This window comes from Copadichromis virginalis, linkage group LG10 (genome assembly GCF_057382275.1).
Source record: "Copadichromis virginalis isolate Kocher_CV1m ecotype Utaka linkage group LG10, C_Virginalis_male_GT1.1, whole genome shotgun sequence".
In the NCBI taxonomy this organism is placed as follows: domain Eukaryota; kingdom Metazoa; phylum Chordata; class Actinopteri; order Cichliformes; family Cichlidae; genus Copadichromis; species Copadichromis virginalis.
In genome coordinates, this window is record NC_140627.1 from 9,009,665 (window position 1) to 9,024,409 (window position 14,745).

The following is a 14,745-nucleotide window of genomic DNA, read 5'->3' on the forward strand; positions in this document are numbered from 1 at the left end:
CAGTTCAGTCCAGGTGAGCAGGTTTTAGCTCTGATGCCATTTGGTGGTGTCTCATTTCAGGGCACTTTATGGTCCCTTTGCCATTCAAGTTCAGAGTAGAACTATTTGTTTTTTAAATTCATTTTTGTCATATTAATCTGCTTAAACCCCATTACATCAGGGTGTCCCAGCCCTGTAAAACTGGGGAAGACATACCACAGCACAGTGGGAAGCATGGATTCACTGGCACATGAGGGTGATGGGGTAAACCCATCCAGTGAAAGCCTGCCGAGGAAGGACCCTCTGTAAATTGGAAGCCCGTTCACGTCTGTCATCATGAATGATTATTCGTTTGTCAGACTCAAACACACCTAACAGAGCATGGTATTGATGTGGGTGACGCACAACTGATTCACTGGCGTTTTAAGACTTTCTGGGAAAGAAAAGAGAAGGTGATGGAGAAGGAAATTCAGTATATGTTCAATTATAGTATTGTGAACCTTCATCTTCAAGCTGGGCTTCTCCCTGTTTGTTGGTGGATACAGCCAACAACTCCCGGGTTCTGTACCAATCACTGAAAAGTGGGTTGACTAAACCAGATGCTTATCCTCTACCATGGATGGAAGACTGCGTGAACAGGGTGGGTTCAGCTCAGTTTGTCAGTAAACTTGATGTACTGAACAGTTCCTAGCAAGTTCCCCTAACGGAGCAAGTGACACATCAGTCTTTATCACTCATTCAATTTCCTGCACTCATTCTGTTGTCCAAATGCACTGGCTTTTTTGTTTTTGCAATCATATGGCTCAGACATCCATCACATCAGGGATCTTATGGGGTTTTTGTATATATATGTATATACTTTTTTTTTTTTGCTTTATTAGACAGATGCAGTGAAGATTGATGGGAAAAAGAGAGAGAGAAATGTGGCAAAGAGCTGCAGGTCAAATTCGAACCTGGCCAGGCCACTCTCAGCCACACGCCATATGGTTGCCTGCTCATCCAACTGAGATAAACCAGCACCCAGTGATTTGATGTTTTGTGGTGCTTTGTCAAGAGCAACTTATTCTTGAGACTATACTCAGTTTTCTGGTAGCTTTCCAGCTCCTTCATTTTTTCCAGCCTACTGTTCAAGTGCCTATTCCAAGCACCAGGTTTCCTGAGTTAGAGAGTGGAGTTAGCACTGACTGGGGAGGCTGTTGCAGTAAACTTGGTGAACATGATACAACAGAGTGTGGTTGAAAATGAGACATTGTAACTGAGTAAAACTTTTATATGCAGTAGTGTAAATGGAGGGGAAAGCAATGATTTGGATTCAGCTGGTGTCCAGGAAGAGTGTGACAACCCCCAGCCACTAGGTGTCTCTGCTATGGTTATAGTGCTGTTACTTGTAGAAGTAACTGGCTGCATGAGCTACACTTGGGCCCAATTAGTTAAAAGATTCATTACTAGTTACTACCTCCGTTTTGAGCCTGTGAGCCAAGCTGTGACAGTGCGATTAAAAAAGAAAAATAAGGCTCAGTGGGAGTTGACGGGCACTGTGAGAGTCTACACTGAAACAAACACTCAAGTCTCTCATCATTCTCAAGAATGAAAAAAGGTGCTAAAAATGAAACCATTCCATTGGATTCCTGCTATTATGACACTGGTTGATTCTAAACCAAGCGTGGATCACCCTGGTAATCTGCGCTTCATGATCAGACTGAATTCTGATCAATCAGTGTTTTGAAATACTTAACCCACAAACACACAAAGATTCGACCTGTTTCAATCAGGCAGCTGAAAAGGAAACACCCATCCCACAGGAAACTACAAATGAATCTGTCCCAGACACCTAAAATGAAGGCACCTCAACATGCTGTTTTCTGCTTCAGTGTTGACATGTTGATTGTATCTTCATCTCAGGGAACATAAATCATGCAGAAGCTTTAAAGCATTCCAACTCACTGTGATTTCTCTCCATGTCATTATTTAATTTCAGACACCTACAGTTAACAAGTTTGAATTTGTTGCCTCTATCATTTAATGCATCTGTCTGGTGCTGCATTAAGCAGCTGTAAAGCTAAGTGACAGAGGCCTGACTTTTTTCCTGAGGAATGAAGAGCAGCTAGGTCTAGGAAAAAGATGCCGTCCTTTGATTGTGACTTACACTGTAACAAAATCCAACCCCAAATATCAGAAATGCCCAGTATATTGATGAGAGCTGTTCAGTCACAGTAAAATCTTTGAGCTTTCACGAACATCTTCTATCTTTTGGTCCTATAAAATTGCTAACATTGGATCTCTATCCTGTCAAACACAGCCTTTTCTTTAAGATTCAAAATAAAAATGAGCTGTGTAAGATTTGTTAGGGTCAGCTTTAGTTGATGTGCAAAATTCTCAGTCATGTAAACAGACAGAACTGGATAGCGATTCCAATTCAAAGGCGGTCACAGAGAATCATTGCCACGCCCAAAGCAGAGTCTGCGTTCTGTCCGTATACCACCTGCAGAGGGAACGCCTTCTCCACTTCCTGTCTTAGCACTTCGTTCCGAGTGAGTGCGCTCCCACTGCCCACAATCCTGCGGACCCCCGCCTGCTGCAGATGCTCTACGGGCATCATCGAGGTGACGTTGTCCAGGACTCCATGGCAGAGAGCCCTGATCACATGACCCAGGGAGAGATTGGAGGTGGAGATGCCAGTCACGTGGCCCAGGCAGAGAGGGTCATGTCTCTCTCCCAAGATAGTAGGACTCACCCTCAGGTTGCTGGTTTCCTGGTTCAGGGCACAATGAATCAGCTTTTCGTATAAGCACGAGTCACTCAGCTCTGCACCTGTGGAGATTGGGGGGGGCATTTTAGTGTCATCTATCTGTGCAGACTTTAGTTTAACTGTTCTACAGTTGTTATTTTGTTTATTGCATTCATGATTAATTATTCATTTAATGTCAGTTTTCTCTAATCTCTGCGCCGTCTCTGGTCTTTGCTTTCATCTTTAAGCAGCTTTGATTGTTGATCTGCAAGTATAACCTTTCCCTAGAACTGTTTGCCAACGTTTCTGAATAAAGCTGGGATGTATTTTGGTTCTTGCATCTCCAGTAACGAGTTTAGAGAGGTGTCATTTATCATCTCTATGAATATGTTAAGTATATGAGCCTGTGAGGTGTACATGGATCTTTCCAAATGAGCTCACATAAACCCTGATTAAGCAGCAGATAAAACTTTCTGTATATCAGAATATACCACAGTTTTAAACCTGGTGTCTATAGTGCCATTCCCTTTAGTTATAGGTTTTATGTAAAGACTGTATATAAATGATGGGCACAGCATAATCATCAAGTGTGAAATGTGAAGATAATGAAGATATACCTTAAAACTACATTTTTCCTAATGGCCAACAGGGAGCGGTCCATCTGGTTGAAACAGTTGTAAAAAAAAGTATATGATAACACGTCCTGCTGCTCACTTGTACGACTAAGACTAGGATTAATCAACAATGTCAGCTGGCATTAGCTATTTGCTGATCTATCTGTATCAATATTATAACTGCTGATGAATAAAAAAAATTTAAAAACTAAAGAAGAGACAGAAGAAACATCCTTCAACCATGTCTTGAGTTTTGAAATTACATAGTTTTCCCACCAGTGGGAGCTCTTGTTGTTGGCAACACACTTCTTTGGAAAGCCACAAACACAACATCCAGCTAATCCGAGCAGTTAGGTTAAATAATTACATAAATAACTACGCATAACAAACGTTAGGGAAGTCTGTTTATGATTTGTGCCTGAAAAGAGAAAAGAAATGGCCAAAATACAGCTTTTTCAACCCTGAATATTGGTATCCGCCGGTTTATGCAAAGTGTCAGTAAACATTTTCTTATTGAGGTTTTTGGTCTCACAAATCTTATCAATACACAATGTGATGCGCGATTTTACATTTTAATCCGTTTTAGAGTAAAGAGGGGGTAGGATTTTTAGAGAAGTTGTCACCTTATGAATATGAAACTGTTGAAATAATTTGTTTCGTTATATTGTACTTGACTTTACTAAGCTATTCTACTTTTTTAAGCCTTTTGTAATAATCATGATTAAAAAATAAAACTAATGTGTGGAATCACAGTGTCTGTGTCCATCTGCAAGTCAGCCTGCACTGTTTGGTTTTCCTGAGAGGGATGACGATGGATTAAGGTCTAGAAAATAGAAGAAGAATACAAACCAAGCTCTCTCATCCAGGAAGTCAGCATCTCCACAAAACTTGCCAACACATTCCCGCCATTGAGCGATGCTGCAACAGCCAAGTATGTGGACTCAAAGTAAGGGAAGTAGGAGATGGACGAGGCAGGCTGAAGAGAATCTGGAGGTTTGAAGTCAGCTGGCATGGCGTAGGTCAGCTGGGCTGAAGTGCTTATGTTAAGGACTGGGAAATTTGAAAAAAAGAAAGAAACTGTCAGCTAAAGAGAATTAGCTGTGATGGTTAGTGATGTGTTTGTCCTGAAATATAAACCCCTAAGTCAGCTACAATAAGTTTTATATTGGATTTTTTTCCTCAACCTTATTGTTTGTTGATCTCTCACTTGACATGCAACAGTGTGGTTTGTGTCTGTGAAGGTTCTCAGTCATCCAGGTCATCGTAGTCTAAGGAGCTTGGAAAGAAAAGCGTCTGGACTTCTTTGAGTTGCTTGAAGACGTTTCACCTCTTATCCAAGAAGCTTCTTCAGTTCTAAGAGTCAAATGGTGGAGAGCCCCAGATTTAAACCCAGTGGGAGTTTCCCCCCAAAGAGGGACAAAGGACCCCCTGATGATCCTCTACCTAATCACATGAGCCAAGGTGTGAAAGCGGGTGTGCTTTACAACTAGAGCTGGGCGATATAAGATTTTTTCATATCACGATATGTTTTTTTCATTTCAGGCGATAACGATATCTATCACGATATAAGCCAAATAACTATATTTGTAAGATTTAAATGTGCCATTGCTCACAAGTAAAATGTGAAATAATCAGCAGCTTGTTTTTATTTAAATATTTATTTCCCATAATAAGTTCATCCATTAAGCGGATGTGAATGGATGGATGAAGTTCAACAGGGTAGATGTACTTAAGGAACATGAGACTTTTTCAGATAAATAAAGGCAAATATTGCAAACTACACAAAAGGCAGCCGCTAAAGCGTTTAAGTTTCAAAATAGAACAAACGAAACAGACTAAATTGTCAATTCCACTTAGAAACAAAATATTAATTCTAAAAATAAATCTTAGTTTGTTTTACAGAAGAACAGACAAAACTGACTAACTTTTGTCAATATCAAATAAACTGAGAACTAAAAAGAAATTCTCGATCTCTCCTTGTTGTATAGCTTAGCTTTTCAAACAGTTTTAACAGTTACTTTAGTCTGACAAAAGCCGAATGACGAATTAGCGCTTCCAGTCAGAGACTGAGGCTACGTCCACACGTACACGGGTATTTTTGAAAACGGAGATTTTCCGTTTCCGTTTTAAAAAATAATCCCGTCCACACATAAAGGCAGAAATGAAGGAAAACGCTGCTATGAACATGCCAAAGCAGCAGGTGGAGCTAGATTCCTAACCGTGCAGAAATGTTGGCCAATCAGAAGTCTACAAGCCTCGGTGGGAAAAAGTAAACAAAGCTGGGGCATAGAAGCAGAACCGAGTCGTATGTGTGGACGGACAGTAACTGTGTGTATATGTAAGCATTTAAACACTGCAGAGAGTAGAATTAACAGTAACAGTATTGTAGAAATTCATTTCATCGAAACAATAACGTGGCGCACAGTGTGACGCATGCACCAGTTTATTGTATTTCCGGACTTGCTTTCGGCACAATTTACAGTGCACGCTACTCTGTTTTTTGTCAGACTTGAAATAGCCGAAATACCTTCACACTACGGAACTTCTATGGCTCTTCCGTTCGACAATCTCTCCGGCATTGGAACCATCATCTGTTTTCTCTTCGGTAACCTTCGGTCACGCTCGGTTGATTTTTCTAGTCGGCACACTCATTTCCTCCACTACCCGGGCGGTACGGTGGCTGGCTGCTTCCCAAACACATGTGCGGCCTGGCAGTTGTGCTGTACGTAACAAGTCACGCGACGTGACGCTGCGGCTGTGATTGGTTCGGCTCTGCGCTACTTAATTTGGATTGGCTGACCTTTTTTTTTTTTTTTTTTTTTTTTTTTAAAGAGGATAAGAGCGGCGAGGTCTATCGCGATAGTTTAATTTCTCTATCGAGTAAAAGTTATATCGCGATAAATATCGTTATCGTTCTATCGCCCAGCTCTAGTTACAATCAGCCAAGGTTTCGGGTGAGCTCATTGTGAAACCTGGCCCCACCTTATCATGCAATTTCCTGAGGTCAGATGGCCCAGGATGTGAGTGGACGTTAAGGCGTCTGGGAAGGGATCTCAAAACTGGATTATAGATGGCAGACAGTTGGTGTCGTAAACCACCACCTCTGTTCAAAGATGGTCGCTCACAGTGGACGTAAATGGCTTCTTTCACTCCTCTTTCAAACCATCTGTCTTCTCTGCCCAAAATGGGAATATTTGCACCCTCGAAAGAGTGACATTTGTCCTTTAGATGCAGATGGACAGCTGAGTCTTGTCCCGTGGAGGTGGCTCTTCTATGTTGTGCCATGCGCTTGGCTGTTTGGTCTCTCCGATGTAGAGGTCTGGGCATTCCTCGCTGCACTGTACAGCACACACCACATTGTTAAGTTTGTGTTTAGGAGTTTTGTCTTTCGGGTGAACCAGTTTTTGTCTGAGTGTGTTGCTGGGTCTGAAGTACACCGGGATGTCGTGCTTGGAGAAGAGCCTCCTGAGTTTCTCTGATACACCGGCTACATAGGAGATGAAAATGTTGTTGCATCTGTCTTTCTTATCCTCCCTCGCTGGTGTCTGATCTTCTTTTCTGTGCATCTTTGCTGACTTTATAAGCAGCCAATTAGGATAACCATATGTTTTAAGTGCTTCCTTTACATGTGTGTGTTCCTTCTTTTTTCCTTCAGGCTTAGAGGGAACATGTTCTGCCCGGTGGTGTAGGGTCCAGATTACCCCAAGTTTGTGTTCCAGAGGGTGATGGGAGTCAAAGAGGAGGTACTGGTCTGTGTGTGTGGGCTTCCGGTAAACTTCAATGTTGAGGTTGCCATTCTCTTCAATGTGCACAGCGCAGTCCAGGAAAGGCAAACAGTTGTCCTTTGTGTCTTCCCTGGTGAACTTGATGTTTTTATCCACAGCGATAATGTGCGCAGTGAAGGATTCCACTTCTTGTGTTTTAATTTTGACCCAGGTGTCGTCTACATATCTGTACCAGTGGCTGGGTACTCTCCCTTTAAAAGAGCCAAGAGCCTTACATTCGACTTCCTCCATGTAAATGTTGGCTACAATAGGCAATAGTGTGGTTTGTGATTCAGCTAAGCTGTAAACAAATTCCCCTTTTGGGATTATTAAAGTTATCCGAATCTGAATTAACTTATAAATGCAGATCCACAATCAACTGTGAGAACATTGTGCATTTAGTTCATTAAGAGAGATAAATGGATATCCTGTTTCACCTGCATCTGTCCGTTCGCTCATGCAGGAGTAGACGGAGCACTGGAAGTCTCCTAGCGCGGCCCCTACTGGCGTGCCAGCAGGGATGCCGTGCCACTGAGAGCAGGTCTTTCCTGCCAAGCTACCAGATGGCACACACTTAGGAAGCAGGTGCAAAGGGAAGCCAGCACCCTTCAGACTAGAGGACACACACACACATACAGTGCTTGTTACGTATGCTTGCACTGATGCAAAAAGTGTTAGGTAAATGAGGCTGCAAACCAAACATGCACAACAGTTTTCATGCAGTAGGTGCATCTAGTAAAGTGTTGTAAAAAGGAAGGACGTTCAACACTATACAAACATGTTTTCGTTCCACTGATTGGATGACGTGTTGAAGAAGCCCCAGCTGGCTGCATTCTGGGGTGTCATCACACACCTGTCCAAACCGCACAGCATGGACACCACATAGTCCTGGATAGTACCTGCAACCGTAAAGTCCTCAAGGAATTTGGGTCTGCGGCAAAACCACACAGCTTCAGCTTTTGTATCCCAATTGCAAAATGTATTTATTTATAATGTATTTATTTTTAAAGATGTGAGCTTACTTGTGTTTCATGTACCAGAAGATTGTTGCACAGCCAAACCCCGTGGCGACGCTGAGATGAGAGTCTGGTCTGGGAAGAGAGGTGAGGAAGTCATTGCTGCAACGTCCATCTTGCCAGGTGATCAGCTGACTGGTGTCTTTGGCTGTTAAGGAATCACTATTGGACCAGACGCAACCTGGGTGGTGCAAAAGACAGTCAACTGAGTGCTTACAACTTTAATACAACCCTTGTTTGAGTTGTTATGTTGACTGCTGTGTTCTTGAAAGACTCTGTCCTTTGCCCTGTCCTATTATCAATCAATGTTGTTCTAAAGCCTCTGGATCCACTTAAACATTAGTCAAACTAAACTGCATGCTTATTTTAGATACCACTCTATACAGATACTCTATACGTATCTGTCGCTATTCTTTGTGACCATATGGATCGGTCCCTCATATTACCATTATTTCACCCAAAGGCACCAAGTTAATACTTAAAAAAGCTGCAACAATACACACAAATATAAAAAGTACTTGGTGACAACTTTGCTTTTAGCCTTTAACCCTCTGGGGTTCAGGGTATAACTGGTTGTTTTTTGACTACTTTTAATTTGTCCTCTATATTTCACCTTTAAAAACTGTTTATCTTGCCAATTCTGTTATTTTCACATTTTGACATACTGTATAAGCACAACTGATCTAAATTCAGACAAAATTTAAAATATGAGTAGAAAAAAGTTATATTTTTGACTGTAAAAAACACAAACATGTTTTACGAATCATTTTCATAACTTGAAATGCAAATAGAAATTGTACATTTTTTGAAAATATGCACAAGTTTTGCAAACAACAAAGTTATATGGTACTATTTATCTAAAAATGCAGCCAAGGCTCAGACGTTTTTTATATAACCATTTAAAACTATTTAGAGAACAATGAGGTGTTCTGCATCAAATAAGAAGACACACAAATTATATATGCAACTCCAAAAATAGTTTGTGTCCACTATAAGACAGAGGAGAACAGCACAGGGATAAATCCTGCAGGTATGACAGAAGGTGTGTCACTCCTGTTTTCCATGTGGAGACAGCGTTTACATCTGCCTTTGGTGGCTTTTTTTGCAGCAACTATGACATTCACTAGTAGAAGTGACACACAAAACAAAACAACGACTACACTACACATTAACTACACAAGACAACACACTAACTTGAGTCCAAACACAGTAAACATCACAAATCTATCATGTATCAAAACTCACTCGCTCACTCTCGCCGGTGTCACTCCTAAAACTTCGCCCTCTTCCTAAACAACCAAATGCCACATAATTTTTGATTGGTCGACATGGCATTTTTTTCCACTTTTTCTTTTTTTTCACTCCCAAGCAGAGAGTGTTTGCTACCGCTGTCCGTAGAAAACGCCGTTTTTACAGTTTCTTCCCGCTGTAAACACCACTGTTTTATTTAGAATTGAAACTAACACTCAGTCCGTCAACCCTAGAGGGTTAATCAGAAAGCCTTAAGTTGGCTAGTTATGTAACTGGCTAAATGTTTAAAGTAGGGGTGGGCGATATAAACGATATACGATAGAAACGATATAAATTTGGCCAACGATAGAGATTTTGAATATCACGATAGCGCATGTTGATGATGTCATCAAGCTGCGCCTGTTTTGGTCGAAAGCATCGCAGCTGCTACAACCATTATCATCTGCAAATTATGCCGGGCGACAGTCATAGCAAAGAGATGAAACATTTTTGAAACATGGGGAAAGCCAAAAACTGCGCTTCCTCCACTTCCGTAACCTTGATTCATTAATGTTGAATTCTCTCGCAGCTGTTCTATTCCCATATTGTTCATCCTCCAGCTTCACTGTGCTAATGTTATGCTAACATAGCTGTGTCGCTAGCAATCACATAGCACAACATTATATACCAGGTAGTCCAACTTCAGTAACTCTGCAAACACCACTGCTGTTTAGTTTTCTGTCTTCATTTATGTTGAAAGTGGTAGCAGAGCTGTACGTTTTAATTAGTTTCAAAAATCTCTCAGTCAGAATATGGTATGTCATGTTTAGGTGGAAACTAGCGAGCTAACTTCCTGTTAACTTCTAACTCCATTAAATTTAATAAATTCTGTTTTTATGGATGCATGGATGTTAAACTTAATTGTTACACCTGATAAAGCAGCAACGCTGATGATTTTATTAAAGATGAAAGAGTTTAGACCGTTTTTAACTCTTAGTGTTGGTTTGACTTTGGGACCTGAAGGGGATGAGGTTTTGGACACAGATTACTCCGCGAAGCTCCTCACTATGGCAGCCGTAATGCTCTGACAATCCAGAATTCATATATAAGGCACACTCTCGATTTATGAGAAAATTAAAGGATTTTAAGTGTGCCTTATAGAGTGGAAAATACGTTATACAGAAGAAAAGAATATATCGCGATATATATCGTTACCGCACATGCTTCAAATTATACCACGATATGAATTTTAGGCCATATCGCCCAGCCCTAGTTTAAAGCTTTCACATGAGTAAAGTAACACATATTACTGCTACTGCTAAGTAATGTTAGCTAAGTTCACAGCATATTCCATAAATCTTAATGCCATAACTAACTGTATAATAGCGCTGCCGTATTGCATCACACTCATTGCATTTCAATCATTTCTCCAGCGAGTTTGATAGCTAGCAAAATAATAATCATAATTTTAAAAATTAGCATGTGTAACGTACTGGAAAATTATTCACTAGGACTCACCTATCATGCGACTGGAGAGCGCAAACTCCGCCATTGTCGTTTTCCATCAAACACTCATTAAAACAGCAACTGCAGGTATGTTTTTTGTTTTTGTTTTTGTTTAAGAACTTTATAACTGCAGGTATGTTAGCGTGCTCATCCCGACAGTTAGGGGGAGAGGCGGGTCACATATTGAAACAGACAGCCACAGAGGTGCAAGGCAGCCCAGGCAGAGAAATTTTGCTTTTACATTTTGCGACTCATTTTATTTCTCTATCTGATAAAAATAAATAAATAAATCAATTAGATAGTTATTTGTGGTGAATGAAATACAGTTACACTTTCAAGCACTTTTAAGCACCACATCTGAAATGTAAGCAATCACCCTTACGAACCCTGATACTGAATACACAGATGCTAAAAAAAAAAAGGGGTTCCAGAGTGTTTGGCAGTGTGGAAAGATTAAAATATCTTGGGAAGAGATCAGATTGACAAGTGAGAAAATAATTACTTAGTGAAAATAAATGAAAATATTCTATTGATAAACAGCGCGATAGTCAGAAAACTATAGGACTTTTAAATGGTGATTACATGGTAAGTCAAGAAAGCTTTGCAGGAGGTATACATGTTTCCAGTGTGTCCTAGTGTAAGCTGTATAAGTGTCCAAATGTGTGGCTGTAAACACCCTAAGAAAAATTCTCTCCAATCTATCTAAGATTTGCATCACTTCAGTACCTAATCTGTGATGATCCTGGTATAATTCATCCATCTTTACACAAATGTTTCCATCCTCCACCTAAATGAATGTATCCAAGATACAAGAATTAAGATTACACTGATACACACAGTATGTTTCCTGAATCCCTGATGGTTGTGTTCAGAGAAGGGACATTGGGTGGTAAAGGTCCTAAAACATGATCAACTACTCCCCACTCACAATTTACCATTAGACTGGAGCACTGTTAATCACACATTGCTTCATGCCATTGGATCAGGGCATAGATAGGATCAATGGTGAGATGTAAGTGAGGACTGCACTTCATTACATTCATGATAATGTTTTAGTTACTTATTAATTTGTAGATCTTAAAATCTATCCATGTTCTACCTTCACTCTTTGACCCTACCACATCTGGGTCCCAGGAAAGAGGTAGACAATGAAAAAAACAGAACCTGTGTTATGTGGTATTATAAAAGTCAAAGCACTGTCAAAGTAATGTCTCTAATTCTGAAATAGCTCCTGAATGTAGTGCGAAATCGTTTGACTCATTTCTTAATTGGTATTATGACTTTTACTTGAGTAAAGAGCCGAAGTACTTGTTTCGTCACTTTGCCAAACAAAGACTATTTTGGCTCTTGCGCAGTGTCATCTGTATTTGGCACAGGGCTGCACGTGAGCCTGAAAATCATGTCTAATCTTTCCTTTGACACCTGATTTTGTTTTTGATCATGTTTTTCTCATTTCCCGTGAAAAGAAAATCAGAAACAATCCCCAATCATAGAGCCGTTGTTACACAAGTTACCACACTGACGATGAAATGCCACAGCCCGCGCGCAGAATAACTTTACCGCTTTTTGGTTTCCAGAATAAAACTCCGTGCATCTGTCCGGTCAGCCCGATGCAGCACACATGCTGCAGTTTGTCTCTGGGCAGGAGGCCAATGCACCGGTCCAGAGTGTCTATGATCCGACCCGTGTCCTGCTCTTTCGCCTGCGTTACACACAATCACACAGAGGTGTTTAGATTACTGAGCTGTAGTTAAAATTGCGGGACAAGTGAACGCACTCACCTTTATCCCGCTATCGTCGGCTAAATCAGAAACAGTCGGTAAAGACTGACTGGCAGCTATAGCTCTACATCCTCTGTCTAATAAAACGGCTTTTACTGAAGAGGTACCCACGTCCAAACCCAGGATAAAGTTAGACATGACTGATGTTTACGATGTGTACCTTGAGCTTTTTTCATACCGAAATGCAAAAGTCCTCACTGCTGCATTCATGTGATTAAAGGAGTTTAGAGCTTCTTTGCTACTTAGATTAAATTTGCTGTTATAAAACTGCTGTTTTAGCCAAAAATGTGAAATAACGAATTTACATTTTGATGTAACATAGTGTCTCCTTCAATACAAATTCAAAGGTAGCTTCCCTGCTTAAACGTTATTCAGGGTAGATCAATTTCCTACTGTTTTACTGTCAAGGAATGCACCAAATCGGCTCCTCCTGAGGCTGACTACCGCCTTCCCACAATGCACTGCGCAGGAGCATGGCTGACTTTCGTATAGGAGTGTCATCCGAACGAGAATGAATGCACTTTTTCTTTTGGTGACAGCAGCTGACTTTTCCTGTAACTGCTTTAGATTCAGGTTTGCTAAGTAAATCTTGCATGTTATGTTTTTGTGACCGCGTCGTGAGGAGTCGACAGGAAGTCCCTACATTAATCTCCGGTGAGAACCTGTCACCGTCAGTGGGCAGCTGGGAGAGCTAGCACTGCTAGAATTAGCACTGGTAGAAATGTTAAAATAGTTCAGCTGATGTGCAGTTTAGCCCCCAATAGTCTGACTCTGCTTTGTGTAGTTTGAAAACTGATGTCTGTGTCGTATAATTTTACCTTTTTATGTCAAAACGAGGCTTTGAATCACCTTGAAGTTTGGCAATAGCTAAGCGAACCCGACTTGCTTTCTTTGTCACGCAGAGTGAAGAGCTTTAATGTGTCCAGATTTGTAGTTTTATGTTGATTCAGTGTCATGATGATCGGTCTTTCTTTTTTAATATAATAACCTTCATTACCAGCAGTAAGATGGCCCTTAAATTATTCCTGGTGAAAATTGTCTGTCAATGGATTTTTAAAGTAAAACCGATCGGTCTCTGTTTTAAATGAGCTATTTTTGTTTTGTTTCTATTTGGTGTTAATTCTATAAAGCATCCCGAGTCAAGATGTTTAGGATTTGAAATCATTAGTCCTACTATTCATCATGTTATTTCGATTTTGATTATTTATGAATTAAAAACCTCATTGTGCGAGGTACATAAAATCATAGTAGGTACTGTTGCTCTAACATTGTTGCCTTAATCTTTGATGTTACAGCAGCACCTTCTGTGGTAGCCGACCAGAGCCAAGATGGCTGGAGTTGGGGCCAAGCGCGAGGGACCACAGTTCATCAGTGAAGTGGCAGTGAGAGGCAACGCGGCAGTGCTGGATTACTGCCGCACCTCTGTGTCTGCGCTCTCGGGAGCAACAGCCGGTATCCTTGGCCTGACGGGACTGTACGGCTTCATCTTTTATTTCCTATCATCCTTTCTCCTCTCGCTGCTGCTTATTCTCAAGGCCGGACGGCGGTGGAACAAATTCTTCAAATCACGGCGGCTGCTCTTTACTGGAGGCCTCGTCGGAGGCCTCTTCACATATGTCCTGTTCTGGACTTTCTTGTACGGGATGGTGCACGTATACTAGAACATCTACTCGAAATAACTCAGAAATATTTGTCTAATGCTCTGTAATTCTTTAGGTTTGTCTGCCCTGCTGTTGTAGATAGGCTGTTAGTGGAAGGCTTCCATTGTGAACTGTTTATATGTTAAACGATGAGTTAAGAGAATTAACTGTCCTTTTCTTTCCTCCATATTTACCAGAGAATGAACTCTAACCTGTACTTAGAGAGCTATAGTTATAATGTAGGTTTACAGATCAAATCCTCACAAGTTAAACCAAGTCAGAAAACAGCAGATGTAATTACTGACTGGATTAAAGATCTCTCTAGAAGTTTTTTGGATCACTTTTTCTTCACTGGGGAATGTCACTAATAATAATAAAATTGTGATGACAAAAATGTGTTTCCAATGACAAAGAACATTCAATAAATAGAAACAGGAACAGCAAACAAAGGGAGACTCTGCATTTCAGTTTCCATTCATTACACAGA

The 14,745-nt window shown here is 40.7% G+C and overlaps 2 protein-coding genes across 4 annotated transcripts; one reads left to right on the plus strand and one right to left on the minus strand.

Moving 5' to 3' along the window:
- Window positions 1-802: 802 nt before the first annotated feature.
- shpk (sedoheptulokinase) lies at window positions 803-12,978 on the minus strand. Of its 3 annotated transcripts, none has more exons than XM_085469678.1 (7): window positions 12,619-12,978; window positions 12,398-12,539; window positions 8,108-8,282; window positions 7,939-8,016; window positions 7,523-7,698; window positions 4,171-4,371; window positions 803-2,790 (listed from the first exon to the last, which is right to left on the minus strand). In XM_085469678.1, the coding sequence occupies exons 1-7, from the start codon at window positions 12,754-12,756 to the stop codon at window positions 2,396-2,398; spliced, it is 1,305 nt and encodes a 434-aa protein (XP_085325804.1). In that variant the 5' UTR covers window positions 12,757-12,978; the 3' UTR covers window positions 803-2,395. The 3 variants fall into 3 exon arrangements, with proteins under 3 accessions (XP_085325804.1, XP_085325803.1, XP_085325806.1); XM_085469677.1 differs by having other exon boundaries at window positions 7,864-8,016; XM_085469680.1 differs by lacking the exons at window positions 12,398-12,539; window positions 12,619-12,978 and adding an exon at window positions 10,850-11,031 and having other exon boundaries at window positions 7,864-8,016.
- Window positions 12,979-13,075: 97 nt separating this feature from the next.
- Window positions 13,076-14,589, plus strand: emc6 (ER membrane protein complex subunit 6). Its single transcript, XM_085469682.1, has 2 exons — window positions 13,076-13,272; window positions 13,914-14,589. The coding sequence occupies exon 2, from the start codon at window positions 13,947-13,949 to the stop codon at window positions 14,277-14,279; it is 333 nt and encodes a 110-aa protein (XP_085325808.1). The 5' UTR covers window positions 13,076-13,272; window positions 13,914-13,946; the 3' UTR covers window positions 14,280-14,589.
- Window positions 14,590-14,745: the final 156 nt, after the last annotated feature.